This window comes from Halyomorpha halys, unplaced genomic scaffold, assembly GCF_000696795.3.
Source record: "Halyomorpha halys isolate HHAL.00 unplaced genomic scaffold, Hhal_1.1 Scaffold989.1, whole genome shotgun sequence".
Classification (NCBI taxonomy): Eukaryota; Metazoa; Arthropoda; class Insecta; order Hemiptera; family Pentatomidae; genus Halyomorpha; species Halyomorpha halys.
In genome coordinates, this window is record NW_027109669.1 from 281,669 (window position 1) to 302,238 (window position 20,570).

A 20,570-nucleotide genomic window follows, 5' to 3' on the forward strand; every position below is an offset into this window, starting at 1 on the left:
TATAAGTATATATATGGCTGTATTATCTTGTAGAAAGCTGGCTGAAAGTGTAATAAATAAACATTACAGCTGTAATGGCGATCATAGTAATGATAGTCATGGAATGAAACTAATTAAATTATTAGCTAATTTATTTCAGTAAATTATTTGTTGTTATTTGGTAGAACAAAAAGCCTTAATAAGCTGATTTTGCCATTTCCTACTTGCTATGTAATCGGAGTACTTTTCACCCATATATTCTGACTTGTGAATACTTTAATTTAATAAGTGGTAGGTAATGGTAATATCATCACACTTTCCTTTCTAAACCTTAGTTGCATCAAATATTATATACCAGCAGCTTCCTTAATTAATACAACGGTATGGAACTTTATTGGTATTGCAGTGTACATCTCTAGTAGAAAACCCTGTGTTATATTTTTATTTTTATAGTTAAGTCAAAAATATTTTATTATACCACTGACATATTAAAAGACAAAGTAATTTGATTAGTTTATACATAGCATACGTCATCAACTGTATGTAGTTCAAAAACCGTATCGCTAAACATTTATTGAAAACAGTATAATGGTATTTAAAGGAAGCACTAGGCTGTGTACCTCCCTATCATATTACCCAAGTGGATAATCTGAACGGTCATTGATGACCCAGCAGTTCTCCAAGAGAACCATCGGATCTGCCTCCTGCTCAGGAGAGAACTCTACCGTTCATCATTGTGGTTTCATGTTACCCACAGATTACAGCCAAGGTGAAAATAAACATACTTAGATTAATTGTTATTAATATATTCTTGTTTGAGAGTGGTTTAGTTTATTTAAAAACAAATTTGATCCTTTTTTTCTCAACTTTATTTTTTTCAAAACCTTCCAACGTTTCGACCCTCAGGTCATTTTCAAGGATACCTTTACTTTGTTGTCATTTTCTCTTTTAAAATTCTTTTAAAGTTTGCAAATGTAAATGAAAGAAAGAAGAGATAGTGGTTAATACAAGTTTTAAATTTAAGAAAAAGTTATATAGAAGAATTTATAGATGGGACAAAGGCAATTAGCCGGCATTTTTAAGAATTTTAAAAGAGAAAATGACAACAAAGTAAAGGTACCTTGAAAATTACCTGAGGGTCGAAACGTTGGAAGGTTTTGAAAAAAATAAAGTTGAGAAAAAAATGATCAAATTTGTTTTTAAATAAACATACTTTTAATTTTTATAATTTATAATGTTGCCATTCTTGAAACCAACTTATATAGTTTCCCTATTCTCCCTTATATAATCATATAAATTAAATAATAATTAATTAATCTCTACAAAATAATTAAATATCAGAGAAAAAAGCATGAGTTTAAACTAAATAGAGTATACAAATAAGCAATATATCAGAGACAGTATCAAGAGTAGGCACTTTCCCTACAGGTGGTAGTGAAAGGGACTGAACAGCCAAACCATTTTTACATAAAATAGTGGACCATTATTTTTAAAAATGGATGTAATAAATATACATGGTATTGAAAAATCGATTGACACCATTATTTTTTTCCCTTAAGTTTTGAGAATTTCAAAAAGAAACATGGTACCTATGGTGAATGAAGTTTCTTTTGGTAGTGAAGGTGACAATAGAACCTCTTAGTACAAGAGCCCAAGAGGAGAAAAAAGGCAGTTATTTCACCCCAATTTTTTATTATTTTAATGAAAACTATGTATAATTACTAGTCAAAATTGATGAGTCTGCCAAGTATAGGTAGGGGGATAAAAAAATGGTGGCTTTTTCAAAATGATAAAAAAAATTAATTTTTCATTCAGAGCTGTATATCTTAAAAAGTAGCAACAACAAAAGAAAACCTAAAGTAGGGTAAATTTGCTAAAATATGAGCCCTAATAGAGTTATTTAAGTTAAATAGTTCCCGAGATATAGCTTCTTAAAAAGCAACATTTCATTAAAATTTTGTGCAGAATGTATTGAAAGATCAGTAGTTAGTGGATTTATTTTGAAAAATCTATATCTCAAAAACCATTTGACGTACAAATGTCTATTAGCACTCAAATTAAAGCTAGTTTATTGAGCTTTAAAGTAGTTTATGATGTTTTTTTCATAGGAGTAGTAGTTTCCATGAAATTTGCTAAAATAAATTGATTTATAGTTGTTCGGACAAATTTTCATTTGCCAAATTTGTATTCAAACGTGAATATAAAAACTACTACCCCTACGAAGATAAGTGTCATAAACTACTTTACAGTTAGTTAAATTTCCTTTATTGTGAGTGCTGGCAGACATATGTGTGTCTTATGGGTCTAGAGATATATTTTTTCAAAAATCCAACATTTTATATTAACAACTATAAATAACATTTTGTGAGTTTATTTTGTCAAAGATCATAAAAACAGCTACTCCTACAAAGATAAACGTATTAAACTATTTTATAGTAAATTTACCTAGCTTTAATTTGAGTGCTGGCAGAGGTCTATACGTCTTATGGTTACTGAAATAAAGTTTTTCATAAATCAAACTTATTGTCCGAACAACTATAAATCAGTTTATTTTAGCAAATATCATGAAAACTATATAAACTACTTTATAGTAAAATTATTTAGCTTTAATTTGAGGGCTAATAGACATTTGTACGTCGAATGGTTATTGAGATATAGATTTCTTAAAATAGATTCACTAACTACTGATATTGCAGTACATTTTTATGAAATGTTTCTTTTTAAAAGACTATATCTCGACAACTACTGGACGTAAATAGCTCTATTGTGGCTCATATTTCAGCTAATTTACTCTTCTTTAAATAATGGTCTTTAAGATTTTCTAGTGTTGCTGGTAGTTTTTAAGATACAGAGCTCCGAATCAAAAATTAATGTTTTTAAAAAGCATTTGAAACAGCCACCATTTTTTATTCTCCCTACCTATACTTGGCAGACTCATCAGTTTTGACAAGTAATTATACATAGTTTTCATTAAAGTAATCAAAAATTGGGATGAGATAACTGCCTTTTTTTCTTCCCGGCTTTTGTACTATCTTCCAGTTCTTCTCTGGCTCACTTAGCTCAGGAATTTCCAATGGGAAGAGGTTTTTTTTTTTTTATATTTTTTTTAATAATAAATTCTCAAAGAAAATTTTAATGCAGTGATTTTTCCACCACGACATACCCAGAAGGTGCAAATTACAACAGAATTTTTTTTCAATTTTTGGAGATTTACACGCAAGGGGTGCAGAAAACTAAACGAACCTTGTAATGGACAAGACCTTCCTCTCTCCCTCCCTCCCTCCCTCTGGCTGAGTGGACCCCAAAGTGCTCCCAAACTCACAGGGCTGACTCACAGCAACAGTGAAACAGAAAATAATTATTGACACAGCCAGGTTTGAACCCAAGTCCTTGGAGTTAATAGCACAGTACCTTACCATTGAGCAAACTACTCCCATATACTTATATGTGAACAAGTGATTCAAATTATTACCTGTTTAAACTTTAAACAAATTTGCTTCCATAGGTCTTTTAATATTGCAGCTTGATTATTCCTTTCCTAAAACAAAATACATAGCATTAACAAAGAAACATTGTTTAAATAGGGAATCCCATTTTTGTAAAGTTTTTATTTAATTAATGAGATAGTGATAGATAAATAATAAATAGGGATGGTGGTTATTGGAAGAATATTTGGTTATTGGTTATACTGTGTTTTTCCTTTCAGTTTAAACACTCAAAATAAAAGGATATTGAAAAATATAGTTTTTGGTTTTTCTGGATTCAGACCAAAAATAAAAATTTAATAAAAAAAAAAAAAAAAGAGCAAAACCTTTATATGTACAGTTTTAACTGTCATAATAACCTAATTTTCATTTAGAAAAAAAAAAAAGAAAAATAGAGTTTATATGTAAATATTATGATTTAAAGATAATTTAGGTGTACAAAATACAATATTATTTTTAAATACTAATACAATCATTATTAAATTTAAAATGAGATATTTTTATAATGGTTGCCATGGATTTTAGAAAAAATGTCTTCAATAGTGAGGTTTTCAATTGGAGATTTCATCTCCAGTCATTTACTTGGAGATTTAAGCTGTTCATGGTTAGAGGTTACTTATATTTTATTTGGCAGAAGTTAAAATATTATACTGAATTAATTCTAAAATTAAAAACATATTTTTTAAATTTAATGATAGATATTTTAAATACTTTTAAAAATTAAATTTTAATTCACAGTTCATCAAAAATAAAAACTTTTTTACTGATGTATGTTTTTACATTTGAGTGGGATGAGGTACTCTGCCATTTCTGGCATGAATCTCCTGTAATAGGTCAAAGTTCCTAATAACTTCCGAACTCCCTTCACATCTCTAGGCAAGACCATCTTCCCTATAGCCATGACTTTATCTGCGACAGGTTTCGCTCCCGCTCTGCAAATCATGTGGCCCAAAAACTTATTTGTTCCTGCTCCAACATTGATTTGTTTTCTAACAGTTTAAGCCCAAATTGTCTGATTCTATGGAAAATAGTGTGTACATTTTGCATGCGTTCATCCTCATTCTTACTGAACACTAGATCATCTATATAAATCTGATAAACAATTCATCAATGCCCCTTAAAAACTCCTCCATTAGTGAAGGACGCTGGAAGTTTATATGAGCATTTTTGAGCCAAAATGGCATCCTTGTAAATTTGTAGTGGCCTATTTCAAATGGGAATGCTGCCTTATGTTGATATTTCCTTCTAATATCTTCATATTCACTCTTAAGCCTCCGTCTCCAGTCCACAGCCTGATTGATTGCCCCGACCCACGTACCCTTTTTCTTTCTCTCTCTATGATATTTGTACATTTAACCCCAACTTAATTCCCCATTTTCCCCTGATATTCTGAACCCTAACACCCACCTTCCCTAGTAGTTCACACCCCACAATCACTTTGTATTTCCTTGGCATACTTCCTATGATATGTACTGGCAAGTTCTCCCTACTAGATCCCCAACGGGTCAACCCTAACTCCACCTCCCCCATATCTCTTCTTCGGTACATGTATGGGCACTGTTTGGCTATGTACCCCTCGTTTCCACACTCAAAACACCTGGTGTGTGGACATTGGGCCACTAAGAGACCCACCTCCCCACACCTATAACATTTGTGGTCTTCTCACTGGTTAATACTTCAGCAGGATTTCATCTGGTTCCTCTTCTCTAAGTTCTTCGTCTTCTCTCTTATGTCCTCCCGATATTCCCTTCTCCGCCATGGGTTAGGAGCGTTCATAGTCCTGAAGTTCTTCTTTAACCTTTCCTTAACAGTATCCCAGGGTGTGTCCTTGTCTCCAAGGATCTGGTTGAGAATAGAACTTTTTACTCTGCAAACCACTGCTGCCCTTAATGCTTCTGAATCCACTTTTGCCAACAGGTTATTGGTCTTTGTCCTTATTCTCTTTACCAGCTGATTCCCACCCTTCAGAAAATGGTTCAGTTCCCCAGTGAACCTTTCAAAATATGACACACATGGAGAAAAAAAAAAAAAAAAGAGAAAAAGGAATAGGATATGACACACTAGTACTCTACTAAAAGACTGACTTTATTCGGTTCAATACATCTATATATATATTCGATCTCTTGATTCTACTTTCTAGGGTAACTGTTAAAGCCCAGGTCTCGCAGCTGTATATTAGAGCTGGCTTTATCATGGTATGTATACCCTTAGTTTCAGATTTTTAGAGATTTCTTGGGACTTCACTATTCTTGAGAGAAAGAGAAAGAAGGCTCTGTTTGCGCTTGTTATACACTGGTCTATCTCAGTCCTTTGATCATTTATTGATGTTATTATAAATCTGTAGCGAGAGGGAGCAAGTGATTGGACCACAACTCACCAGAGCGCTCCACCTCGAGCCTCACCGAAGCTCTCAAATTTACTTATTACTTTTTGTATTTTGTAAAGAACACGTTGTAATTTTTGTATATTAATAATTTCTGTACATAATACTTAGCAATCTCTGTAGAATGAATAATAAATGATAATAATGCAATGCACGAACCTATCTCAAGCAGACATGTACCGACCGCTTCTCGGTCACAGCCGCATGGACTAGGCCTATAAATAAGGGACTCTAAATCCCCCAATTCGATCGTAGATCCACAGCCTTCTCCGGGTCTAGTCATAGCACTTGTGGCTTCCACTCTACTCGAGATAGAGAAGTTTATTGCTAATCTATCCTCATAAGAGTTTGTTTTTATTATGCTCACTTTAGACTATGGCCTATCTCCTCTCCCTTACTCCAGCAATCTTGGTCTGTCCGCTTCATCTCGGCATCTAAGATTGTAACCTAATTCCTAACGGTTACACTGGTCCGTCCGCTTCATCTCGGCAACCAGTGTAATTTCCCGTCTCTCCCCGGCTCTAGTCTGTCCGCTTCATCTCGGCAACTAGAGCTGCACCTAGCCTTATCAGCTTACTGGTCCGTCCGCTTCATCTCGGCAACTAGTAAGCTGGTTCCTATCATGACAGTTCTAGTCCGTCCGCTTCATCTCGGCAACTAGAACTGTTACTCTGCCTCAGACTCTCTCACCTAGACCTCCTCTACCTAGTCAGTGTCCAGGGCTCATCCCCTGGCACGGCCTTCCTTTCTTAACTAATAATGAATACGCCTTGTCGTGGGCCTTCTGTAAAGTGATATCAGGCTGGAGAAATCGCCTAAGACCAGACAACCCCGACAAATCCAAGGTATTTGAAACTTGTTTGAAACTTCAGGAACAATTTGCCATCCACGCAGACCATGTCATTAGGGTGGATTTTTTGGTTTATAATTATATATTTTGTTTTAACTTCATTTACTTGAAATTGATTTCCACTGCTTCTCTTAATAAAGTTTTTGCAAATCTTTCCATGTCATATTGGTTTTTTCCTAGGACCGCAGAGTCTATCTCCTTGTCTCAGACCTGTTCTGACTTCAAAGGCTTCAGATACTTCTTCTTGTATCAGGACTCTGCATTTAGGATTATTCGTTCACGTTTTTGTCAGCCTTACCAATTTCTTGGGGATTCCCATCTCAGTCATGATCTTCCAAAAACAGTTTCTGTCACAGATCACAGGCTGCTTTGAAATAGACAAATAAGGCATACACATCCTGATCTACTTCCTATCATTTTTTGAGTATCTGTTTCAGGACATATATACATATGTATATACAGGACAAAGATCTGGTCTAGCGTGCTCTTTCCTCTTCTGAACCCAACTTAGTGGTCACCTATTACATTCTCGTAATACCGAGATATCCTATTTAGCAGGATTATAAGATAGTCATTATCTTGGAGGCCACCTGGAAGGAGTGCTATGCCTCTGTAATTGCTGCACTCATATCTGGAGCCTTATTTAGGATATTAGGATTTTTAGCCTTATTTAGGATATTTCTTCCTCCCATATTCTTTTAATTAGTTCCAATGTTCTTAGAGGTTCTCCGCCATCTTTGAACAGCTCCGATGGTAGGCTGTTTGTTCCTGGGGCCTTTCTTTTTTTCAAGTCTGTCGATAGCTACTTCATCATTAAGAATACCCGATTTTCCACCTCTAGTGGGTCGAGGTCCACAGCCTGATCTACGTCCTCATCGTTTGTTAAAAAAAAATGTACAAAATTGAATTGGAAGCTGAGCTAATAGCCCAGTTCTTAGTAAAATGTTTTGTTTAATATGAAAATATGCCTGAATTTTAATGACTATCAATGAAGGGTCTTTTGGAAGTGGGAAAAAAAAACTAATAATTTTCCAAATAGTTTAATTTCAGTCCGTTCCATCTGCATATTGCCACACTACATGTCTTTCCACCAGGCATCTATCAAAAGATCTTATGTTTAATATTTAATCTAAGTTTAAGATCTTAGATATTATTTAAGTTAGGAAAAATAAAACAATAATCTTTAATTCTATATCCAAAAACAAAACACTAGACAGCAACAAAAATGCATTGTTTCTATTATTACTTACTTTATCATTTATAAATTAAATACAGAGCTAGTAACACACAAATTAAAATTTAACAATGTTAAGAATATAAACTAAATTAAAAACCTAAATAACTCATTCACTGTCAAAATAGACCTCAATTGCATATAAATCTTGATCTAATAGTAGGCATGATAATGCACAACATGCCGGCTCATCCCCTCCCTCCAAGGATTTCATTAGGTAACCTTGTCTAACTAATAATATAATATATAAATATAAACATAGATTATGTAAAATTTGGATCTCAAGATTGATGGAATAAGGAAAAAAACTTCCCACTCAATACTCACAACAATACTAGCTAATAATGTTTTAAAAAATTCTAAAGTCAGTTTTTACACACAATTAACAGATTCTTTGAAAAAAAAATGAATAAAACGGGAGCAATAAAAAAAAAATAGTTGACCAAAATAAAAAAATTGTTCAGTTAAAAGAGCTGATTATTCTTACCCCTATATAATAACAGATTAATAATTAGTTTGGGTATAGATCCAACTATTAGTAAAGTTAAAATGTAACAACTAAAATAGCGACATAAATCTTAAAAGAAGATTTCTTTAAAATATTAATTTTAAGGAAATCAGTTCAAAAATGGACTATGATTTTCTTAAGTGATACTGAAACCAGTAACAAGCAAAATATAGAATATTTTTTTCTTTGTAACATTATAACATGACTTCATTTCAATACAAAACCTCGGAGATCCATACTTAAAACTGGCAGATCATACTTGCTAGACATTATTCCAAAGCATTCTGAACTTGTAGATTAATATGACCAACCAGGTAATTCTCTTCACTTTACTGTTTCTTGATGCTTATTATTTATTTATAAACATTTTGTAACAAGATTTAATCTAAGAGGTTGCCACAACTATTATTAATTATTTTTTTTAGTATTTATATATACAAAGAGGAATCACAATGACTTTTCTTTAGTCTTTTGATTGTTTTCTCTACCTTCTCATATTATTTTACATATGGAAATGTAGCAGGACATCTGAAACATTTCGTATAGAACCATTTTTAAGAAATTGACGCGACCAGAAGCATTTGGTTTTAGGCCATGTCTATAGCCGGATTAATTTCCTTTAGGCAAAGGGACCATGAAAATGGAGCTCCTAACTATTGTAAAATCCACTCATTCCTTAATAAGAATTTGAAAGCAGCTTCCCATCAACCTCCAGTAGTCAGTACACAAAAGGATGAAGCAGCAATCAAAAGGCAGATTTTAAATCATTTTTTTAAATTTTGATGAAAATCCTTTTTTAATCTAATTTAATTTTTTAGTGACTGATTATTCTGTTTTGAACATTACCCAGTAAATTAACTGATGATTACAGAGACATTTATAAGATAAGAATGAAAAAGTTTAAAAACAGGATCAAATAATATTAACTTTGTTATTGCTTGGAAGGCAGGAGATTCCATTGGCTCTAAAGAAATATAATGATAACTGAATTTCAAATAATATTATATAAAATAAAGACTTGGTCAGAAATGTTGTCAGTCATTTTACTCCCTGTTATAAAGATTAAATGCAGCCTGAACAAAACAAACACTAAAATATTTGGTGACAGTTACCTCTTATTAACAATAACAGATTATAATTAGTCATATATATAATAAAAAAATAATTAAATGAAGGTTTCACTGGGAGTAAGTAAATTACTTACATTAATTTAATTACTTACATTATTAAGAAGGATAGTTGGAATAAATGACACTTCAGGTGATAAAGCATTAGTTTTATCACCATTCAATTTAAGAAGTTCGTTGCCTTCTTTTCCTTCAGCACACTGGGAGATAGTGTTCCAATCAAGATTATAATCCCTGGAACACTAACATGAAACAATAAATAAATTTTAAGTAATAGCTGACTGATTGGTATGTTAAAAAAACCATTACTTAAAAAAAGGTTCAAAAATCAGGTTTCAAACAATTATAAATATACTCATATTCTTTCTTACAAGGTTAAATTAAAAATTAAATTGAAAACAAAAATTTGCCATTAATATAAAGAACCATTAGAAGACTTGTATAAATATCAACCTTTCAGAGTAGTAACAAACCATAGTGTAAACATTGTGGATCATTGTTCCACTATTTACCCTTTAAGTGTTTTTTAAACTTAATATAAATATCTAGAACACTTTTAATCCATGGTTTCCTCTCTACATTTGCATTTTGCTAATATTAAAAAAACAATATACGGCTTTAAGCTTGATTCAACAAACCCTCTTATCTCATTAATAATTAAAGAAATTATCATGAATTTTTTTATCATGAATAAAATTTTTATCTTTTGATAATATATGTTAAATCAGGTTTGAATATTGCTCTTTCAAAAATTATTCAAAGCGAATTTCACTGAAACAATAGATTTCCTTGAACTGCCAAAATACATGCAGAGATCCTGAAATAAAGCAGAAAAGAAGTAGTGAACAAATCTGCAAATTAGTCTGGGCTATATATAAATATGAAGATGAAGGTAAGGTTGGAAGGCAATAATTATAAGTTAAGTCAATAGGAATGCAACTAACCCAGCTGTACATAATACTCAGCAAAATGACTTATGAATGACATCAAAAAAGATCCTGACAACAGAAATTGGGAAAAGTTGAAATAGAAAGAGTGAGAGATTATGATTTTAGAAAAAGAATCACAATAGTCACATCTTCACTGTATGACAATTGAAAAAAAAAAGCAGAGGGCATCATAACATCATTTTCTTATTATAAATAGGGTTATTAATCAATTAATATAAAAATGGTGAAGAGAAACCTACTACAAAACATTGGTTACCCACCAAGATTAGATCATTCAAGATTAACCCGGTGACGAGTTCATCAAGTCTAGATAAGGTCAAGATTTATTCCATAGGTCAACAATAAATAGAAGTCAACCATCCTTATCCAAGACTGGACTAGAACCATCACCATCAATGATTTAAGAGTGCCGGGGAGCTGTGAGATATTTTAAACAAAAAACACACTTGTTCAAAATGATTTAGTCTTGTTTTTCAATCTTATCATTTCTTACATGATTTATATTAAATATAAAACACTTTTGATACTTTCATTCTTGCAGTTTTCATTATGGTAGATTACTGTATAATGACAGTTAATTAATAACAGGTCTTAGTTACAGCATGGAATCCACTTACATGGACCCCGTCTGGATATCTCATAAATTCTGTAGGGATTCAAAAACACTAATTAAAATTTAGTAAACTAAAAGTTTAATGTAGCAAGCAGTAAGTAAGAAACTAATTTAAAGAGAAGGTTAAATTTACACAGTTAGAAATGATGGAAAAGTCTGACAAATAAGATGGCGAACAATCTATTTTCTGGAAAACTATTCAATTCATACAGCTGTTTTTAGAAAGTCTCTTTGAATTTATTTTGTTTCCTCCCCTTTAGACATCAGATGGTACTCCTATTGCATTATTCATTTATTTGTGAGTATGTTTCAACTGTGTCAACAACCGTTATTGTTTTTATATACCATTTAGTTTGAGTGTTAAAATATGGAGCCAAAACTTTCATATTGATGTAAAGGAGTCACTAACCAAAATTGCAAATGATTTAGAAGTTGGTAAACAAACTGTTTCTGAATAAAAAAAAATAACCTAAAGGAAATAGAAGATTTTAGTGGTAATTTGATTAGTATTGATAGTTGGGGTAGCGTCAAAACATTTGAAAAAAAAATGAAACTTGGGATGAAATATTCTGTCTGGTTCAAAGAACATCACAGAATTTTTCAGGGGGCTAATTAAATAATTTGACACACTAAATTACTTTTTGAAAACTTGATTTAGGATAAAATTTAACTAACTTAACTACTGATAGAAATTATAGGTATGACAAACAGAATGATTATGAGTGAGAGCTCTTATATCTGGGGAATATGTAAACTAGCACCAACATATTACTGACTCAAGAGTTGCTAACGGAAACTCATTAATATAGCAAAAGGTTATGTTATTCTTGCTTTCATTAAGTACTATACATTATTTTATAGCCCAGTTCAGAATGTAACATATTTCCATTTTTAAAATCCTAAATTCTTACACTAGGTATTACATTAATGTACTAATGTTTATTTCATAGATCTGAATGGTAAATAAAGTTTGAGTTTTAACCATAATGGTGTTTTGCTTTGTAACCCTAGCTCAGTTTTGAAAGTTGAAAACTCAGATCTAGGGAAACATTACGTAATATTGAAAACAAACTGAGGTAAGGATAAAAATTGTTATTATATTTATAATAATGTGCACTTAACAGAAAATTTTGTTTAATCCAGACTTCCAATCCTATCAATTCCATATTAGTGAAACTTCTATCTAACTTTTAATAGAAGTTTGTCTAGTTCAATGTTAGAAGAAGTAACAGGTTATCTTTAAAAAAATGTTTAATTCAGTGAAATGGGATTATGGTGTCCAATACAAAACTCTTCAAATAACTCTCACACCCTCCCAACTTCCAGGCCGCCCCTTAATTAATTTTCAAATTGATTATTTCAGAAAATGAAACACTTGTATATAAAGTTCAAACTCGATTCTAAAAAAAATGAAATTAAAAAAAAAAATACAACAATAATCTATGAAGACTCTTGGTAATGTATAGTTTCTTGACCAAGAGTTATATAAGGAGCTAATATCCCCAGCAGTCAACCTTTATCGTCAGGGTAACCTCTCACTCCAATTAAGAGTACCCACTCTATAAAGGCTAAGTAAGCCTCAAGAGGCTTTTTGACTCCTGAGTTGATTCATGGTTGATAAAACAGAACAAATAAATAAATACCTGGTACAGAAAAAATCAAACTTAGTTCTAGGAGTTTGGAACCCAGAGCCTTACCCACTGAACTAAATTAATCTTCTCAATCTTCATAATAATGAGAAAAAATTTAAAATTAAAAAAATAATTTATATTAAAAAAAATAAAGGCATATAATATAAATCCAATCACTAGTTTATACACTACAGAAAGAATATTTGTTCATTTTTCCAATATAAAATTCATAAGGTATTTTCATAAGACTTCAAAAGTGGCATCTGATATTTAGCTGTCAAATGTTATATATTTAATTATCAGAACAACTAACCATGGTCCTTCTGACAGTGGTAATTTAAAAAAAATTAAAATAAATCAATACAGCACACTAAAAGATACAGCTGATATAATTCTTAAAATAATTTACAATTATTATGATTACTCTTACTTCTGAGTGTACCACAAGAATGGAATATCACTGCATCTTTAACCAAACATTTGTAATAACCACTAAATGGTATAACAACTATTAAATAAAACCTTAAACCAACCTTGTGTTGGTTACAATTTCATTTCTGTACTATACCTTTCTACCACTTTCTTCTGGGTTAAATTTACCGCCAATCATACATGTCAAAACTCTTGTTCTTGTTAATTCATTGCTAATCCTTTTTATAACACAAGAATGTATTTTATTTCCCAAACACTCCTGAGGACCATGCTGGCAACTAAACTCATACGAGTCATTATTCATTTCAGTCTAAAATAAAGATAGAGATTTAGAAACAAATAATATAAGAGAAATAAAACTATTAAATTTTCAGGTTATTTAAGGTGAAGGAAGATTTATCAAATGAATTAGGCAGAGCTGATTTTTCTTCACCACGTTTATTTATGTATTTACAATGTTTCAGTTTATCAGGCCATTTAGAGGGACTCCAATGTACATTAAATCCCAAGAAAATTATAATATTAATTACCTTTTTTTTAAGTCTTAGTTACAATATGATTAATTTTATTAATATATGTTAAATCCAAGACAGTAATGCATATTTATAAAATCAATCATTTCCAATAATACTATTGTGGCTAAGGATTAAATAAAATGTTGATTAATATTATTATAATTGTTACTCTGATTTAATGTATGTTTGAACCAAAGATAATTTACCTGAAGATTGCTTGACCAGTCAAAAGTTGAGCATACATCAATAAATGTGGTAGAGAAAAAACATCCCAACTTTAATTATTTTTATAAATATATCGGGGGGTCACGGTAGCCGCGTGGTAACATGCCAGTCTACCAACCAGAAGGTTACGAGATCGAGTCCCCGGCCCTACCTGGGATTTTTTCAAGCATATAAATATGCAATACTCTCTCACTCAATCTCCCCCCGGGAAATTTGTGTGGCCCGTAAGCCAATGGGTGGCACTCACAAAAGTAGGTGTGGGAGTGACGAATCCACCCTATGAAAACCTCGTCATGATACGCGTCATGTATTTTCTACATACATCGCACGAGGCCTTGGACTTCTATGGTCTGTCGCGCCAATAATAATAATAAATATATTGGCAAATTTTTTAGAATATCAACCGGATGCCAATTATGTTACGATGTTCTACCAAATAAAATCTGACTTTTTCCCTATAACAATCTCATAAAATTTTCAATATATCACAACCTGGGATTAGAGCAACGGAAAAGCTGATGTGTTTCAAGACCATTTAGACAAACATGAAGGATGATTTACGTTTATAGACAGAAAATGTATTGCGACATGTTAAGATACTAATAAAGAATTATCTGATAACAGATGTAAGATTTACTACAATTCATATAGACCTAATTGGACTATTGCAGCCATCTGAAGAAAACATCCTATCCTTTACTTGTGAAGACCGATTCACTGGTTGAACTAAAGTTGTTAGCTTATACAAGGTATCAGCTAAAAATGTCGCAAGGAACTTCTATCAACATTAAATCTGCCAGTTTGGAACACTTGACACATAATGCTTTTTCCTGCGTGATTGTGTGGGCATCGACTCGGGAAGACAGTGTTGTGGAGGCTCCACCCGAGTTTAAATGAAGCAAGTAGTTCCATTTAATTTTATTTTGTAATGGGCTAGAATAATTTCTGCAAAATTATTATGATTTATTTTAGATAATGAAGTAACTATAATTTTAATAATATTCAAAATTGGTAAAAATAGAAGTTACCAGAACCTTCTAATGTAAGGTTTTATGTTTAATTAAATTGTTGATAATTGGTTTAGTGAATGTATTCATTTTCATTTTTACCACCTAAACTTCACTACATATTCTTTGTCAGCAGTTGAAAAATCAAGGCTTGCACTGAATTATCTTATTTTAAAATCTTCTTCATAACTACAGTTTATTGTTAATCAATAACTTTCAATGAAATAAGAAAGAATGTTTCGCCCATATAAGAGGATTTTAACAATAGATCTATATACAGATAATCAAAGTTGATTGTTTATAATCTGATTAGTACATTTTTTTTTAGTACATTAACCAAATGCCATACGACTAAATTGCTATGAGAAAAGATTTCCCACAAAGTAGGGGAAAAGGCAACTTTATAACCACAATTCAGACTTAATCTTAATTCTAGAATAATTTGACTTCTATCAAGTCCTATCTTAACTCAGCTATGTGCTGACGGAAAAAGTGACTTAATTCAAATTTGTGGGCCCGCCATTTTAGTACAGTGGGGACACTTTTTTTTTTTTTTAAATTGATAATGAACACAATGTGATGCAATTTAGAGGAATGTGGAGAGAGGGAGTGGCTGATGAGGGATTTTGGTCCAATATTATGGTTTTTCACCAAAAAATAAAACAAAATATTTTTTTTACCTAATAAAACCATAACACAAATTAGCAATAATATCCTTTCCATAGATACTTTTTTATTGTGGAATCAATAAAGCCATCCGATTTTATTTAAAAGAAAAGTTTTTAGATAGTTTACCAGTACCGGAATTGAAGTTGAGCCCGTACGCTCATAATGTTTGGGCCCTCATTTTCATACAATCAGCGAGGCAAGGAAGGGAGGAATATCAGTCCAGTAAATTTGCTTATTAATTTTTAAAAAAATTAACAACACTTATGATAATAACTTAAGAATAAAATGGTTGTATTTTTGAGTCTTTAAAGTAAATTAAATAGCTCAACAAGGTATTGGAAATAAAATTATTCTCTTCGATAGTTATCGACACATGAAAATATTTATGAATTAAATACATTATTGACACATTAAAATTAAATATTTAAATTTACTTTAAATATGACTTAAGATAGTTTGTAAACAAAAAAATAAAATAAAAAAGAAACAGTAAAAAATAAAAACTGATTATTATAATTAGACTTAAAAAGTGTCCATTAATGGAGTGTAAGGCTTGCTGGTTGTGGCAGAGCATATTTTTAGCCTGATCTACAAGTTCACCACTTGCCGCAAATATCTACTGATGCTTGGTAAACTAAGAAACCAACTTCAATGACCCCACATGCTTGTGTGTTCTAGAAAGCCAAATAAATAAAAAGAAACAAAATGGTGAGGGGTTAAGTTAAAGGAAATGTAAATATCGGCAAAGATGGTAGATTATAAACAACCATAGAAATGATACATATAATATGAGATAAAATGAAATATAAGATAACGTTTATTAAATTCAACTTTCGTTCTAGAATTTTAATGATATTTATTAATTTAATAACCAAGACATATAATGTTCCTAACTATAAATGTATATTTGTACAAAAATAAACCGATAAAGTTAATAGATAAGATATTTAATATAATTCCATAGTTTGATAAACGTGTAGCTGAACGTTTATGCTGGATTTACACATTTGACACTTGCCACAAAAGCTTGGTAAACAAAGGAAGCAATAAACGGTGGTATCTACGAGCTTGTTTTGTTCTTTTGAATTTTACGGCTATAACATTCGATTTACATTATAAAAAGGAACAAAATAAAAATAAGTGAAATGAAAAGAAACGTAAATATCAGCAATGTATGTTATAAATGATAAAAATTCATATAACTTTTAAATTAATTAATATAATATTAATTACTACATAACCTATAAATTCAATCTTCGTTCTAGAATTTTTATCAGAAGCTTTTTAATTTAATTATCTAGACACATAATGTCTTCATAAACATATATTTGTGCTATGTTAAAACAAAAATAAACTGCTAAGGTTAATTAACAAAATTTAAAACAATGTATTTACACCGAATCGATAGAATTTTAAAATAAACAATCTTAAACAAGAGTTAAGTATTAAATCCAAAGGTTGGGGAAATTCTTTCAATAATTACAGTTGGCAGTTCTAAAACAATGCAAACTGAAAACAAACCTATGGACGCAACACATGTGCCCTTTGATTTGTGACCAAAAACCGACACCAGACGGGTCGGCCACAAATTCAGGCCAACTTCTACCAGCCATAGGGGGCTTGTGCTGCATCCACAAGTTTGTGTTTAGTTAGCCCTGTAGACCTCCCAACAGACAAATATTTATGCTCCTTGGGTTCTAAGTAATTAGAGAATTTCCCCAGCCATCGCATTCAATCATGAAATCCATTTTAACATTGTACATTTTATGTGGAGATGGTTGGGAGTTACGGTCAGAAAAATTTGCTAACGCACTCCCCGACCATCCCCTCCATTTCTACGATCAAATAATAACACCTCGTTGTATATTTTAAAATCATATTGATTCGGAATAAATATTTTGTTTTGAATCTTGTCTATAACTTGAACAGTTTATTTTGTATTTATGACAGAGCAATTATAAGTTAATAAAAACATTATATGTTTGGGTAATTAAATTAACAAGTTAGAGTGCTACCAATGGACAGTTTCTCTACACGTCTGTATCACTCCATAATAATTTACTATATGTATAATTATGAATAAAAATAAAAAATTAACAACTATTTTGTAGCGAGAGGAACAAGAAGTTCAGCTTCAAACCACCAGAGCGCAGCACCTCGAGCCTCATCGAAGCTCTCATTTGAGTATATACATAAAAATGTATAAATTTTTATACATTACTTTCCTTTATAAAAACATATAGTTATTTTTAAATATTATTTATTTTTGTATATACTACTGAGCAATGTCGATAAGATAATAAATAAACGATGCCAAAATAACGCACGAAACTACCTATTATAAGATAATCGTACCAACAGGAATAATACCTGGTAGGACGAGGTTACCATTCTCTGAGATATAAGATAAGACCCAGCGGCAAGCTACCCTCAGGGCTTACATACCTCCTCCGTATCTACCGGAATAGCAACAGGTAGAACGAAGGCACCTTCCTGCATGATCTGGCGGCTAGCTACCCTCCAGGCTTGCATACCTCCATCGTACCTACAGGAATAATACTCAGTAGGACGAGGTTACCATCCTCTGAGATATGACGGTTGTCACTCATTATAGTACAAGAGCCGGAGAGGAAAAGAAAGACAGTTAATTCACCCCAATTTTCGAATTCATTAATGTGAACTACATATAGCTGGAAGTCAAAATTTGATGAGTCTACCAATCCAGTTCAGGAATGTTTAAAAATGGCAGCCGTTCCAAACCGTACTAAAACCACAAAAATGCAGTTATTTCTTACCTCTTGGTTTTTGACTCAAATGAAACTAGGGTTAGTATTGACTCAAAAGAAACCTGTTTCCCAAACTAATGCTGTGCGGCGTGTTGTGCAGACGCGTTCCAAAATTCAATTTTATCAACTCAAAAATCCAGTTATTTCATACCTCTTGGTTTTTGACTCATATGAAACTAGAGTTAGTACTGACAAAAAAGAAACCTGTCTCCCAAGCTGGAACTGTGCCGCGCATTGTTCATACAAAATTAGTGTTGGTATGAGTCAGACAAAATTAGTCTGACATGAAAGAAACCTGTCTTCCAAGCTTGTGCAGACAAAATACAAAATTCAACTTTCAAAATTTGTATTATATCCGGCAAGATATTTCTAGCCTGTTTCATCATTTTTAAAAATATTTGTACACGTTATTAGATAAATACCTATATGAAATTAGAATTATTTAAAACAGAAAATAAGAACTAACAAAAAATAACAATGAAATATATTAATGCTCATTTAAAATTTGGTAAATATGTAAAAGTCGTTGCTAACTTCTTTTATTATTGAATGGAATATGGTCCGGGTGCAGTAAAAAAAACTCAAATAGTAAATAATTATACTATTATTATTGAGCCAACGTTTCAACCCACGTTGCAGGGCTTCGTCAGGACTAAAAAAGATACAAACAATTCTTTTATTATTCTTGTTTAACTAAAAATTAAGCTGATGCAGGTAGTTTTTAGATAATATAAGGACATTCTTTCGTTTTATTATTAGCTAAACTATCTAAGTGAATCAGAAATGCATTTCCCATAATACCAGATTTGATTGTAAATGTCCTGTTCTATATTCCAAATTTCCACGACTCGCCATCATACTCTCCACGACTTTGTAATAGTTCCTAATAGTTCCTGAGACATAGCTGTCATAAGTTCATTGTTTAAAACTCCTAAATCCCGTATAAGGTTGCAATATTTTGACCTGAACCTAATTAGCGTGTCTCCATTAAACAGTTCCACATGATTCATTACATCTCAAATTCTATAACAATATACTTCAATCAACAAAAATTACTAAAATAAACTTTAAAAGTGATAATTGGAGCAACTATTCAAAACAAGCTCTAAGGGAACTTCAAAACTAATTAATACAGAATACTATAAATTAGTACAGCCCCCACCCCCACTGAAAAAATCCTACTATAAATCCCTGCCATTGACATCATAAAATATAAATATAATGCTACCAAATAGAAAATAGTTGAAAGTAGGGTTATAAATGAAACATATGATGTAAAATACTGTTACAGCATGGGCATACCCAATACATATCAAGAAGGCATATACTTAAACAATATATTACCTAACAATGTGTTTTAACCACACCCATCAATGTATTTTGACCACACCCCTCCCCTTCATTAAAATATAAGCAATGGATATGCATAAACCAAATCCAAGGTAATAACTAATTTAAAAAGGGATATTTAATTTCCTTAGATTTCTAATTTAATAAGTTAAAAAAGTATTTATAATATATTGGTTATTATTAATCTATCATTATCGTTTATGTTCCTTCATAGTAATTAAATACTGATTTCTTTACACTTTTCTGTTTGAATAATATCACATTGAAAGATATTATTTTTAATTTATTCTCAATTTTGATTCTTCTACTCTAACCTTGACTCCTTTTTTAGTTCACTTCTAGGTGAATGTTCACACTGGAACATAAATTTCTCAAATATTTTCACCGATAAAGATGAACAAAGTGAAATACTTACAACATTGGTTTGTATAATGGCTTTAGAATTACGCTAAATAAACATTTTTTAAAAATGATTTTTTTTTTTTTTTTTTTTTTTAGGTTAGGAATTCATACATGAATTATATTGAAAGATCTATTGTGAAGAATTATGAGCAATGGCTGAATACACACAAAGATATTGATGATATGGAATGTTCTAAAAAGGACATAACTGCATGCGTCAAATATTTAGAACATAAGGCTTTGAGAGCTTGTATGGTGAAAAAATATTACCAACGAGCTATGGTTAAAATCGTAAGTTTTTATTCTTCTGGTGATATCCGATGATTATTTTCTTATCAATTTTATATTCAAATGATCGATCTTTTTTTATCTGTTAATTGTATTTACGAGGGTTGTCTGAAAAGTTTCCGACCTAACAAAACGA

General features: G+C 31.4%; 2 protein-coding genes and 1 non-coding gene across 4 annotated transcripts in view; 1 reads left to right on the forward strand and 2 right to left on the reverse strand.

The window, feature by feature from the left end:
• The window catches only part of LOC106687625 (gamma-interferon-inducible lysosomal thiol reductase), a 40,415-nt gene that overhangs the window by 7,097 nt on the left and 12,748 nt on the right, over window positions 1-20,570 (reverse strand). For both annotated transcript variants that reach the window (XM_014431608.3, XM_067047804.1), the window contains exons 3-5: window positions 13,329-13,502; window positions 9,662-9,808; window positions 3,452-3,517 (exon numbers count right to left, since the gene is read on the reverse strand). In XM_014431608.3, coding sequence (XP_014287094.1) covers window positions 3,452-3,517; window positions 9,662-9,808; window positions 13,329-13,502 — 387 coding nt within the window. The remainder of the gene's footprint in view (window positions 1-3,451; window positions 3,518-9,661; window positions 9,809-13,328; window positions 13,503-20,570) is intronic.
• LOC112210849 (small nucleolar RNA U3) lies at window positions 583-792 on the reverse strand. Its single transcript, XR_002945332.1, has one exon. It is a non-coding gene; the product is annotated as a small nucleolar RNA U3 (small nucleolar RNA).
• The window catches only part of LOC136795867 (uncharacterized), a 3,142-nt gene continuing 2,754 nt past the window's right edge, over window positions 20,183-20,570 (forward strand). The window contains exon 1 of the mRNA XM_067047802.1: window positions 20,183-20,437. Coding sequence (XP_066903903.1) covers window positions 20,258-20,437 — 180 coding nt within the window. The 5' untranslated portion in view covers window positions 20,183-20,257. The remainder of the gene's footprint in view (window positions 20,438-20,570) is intronic.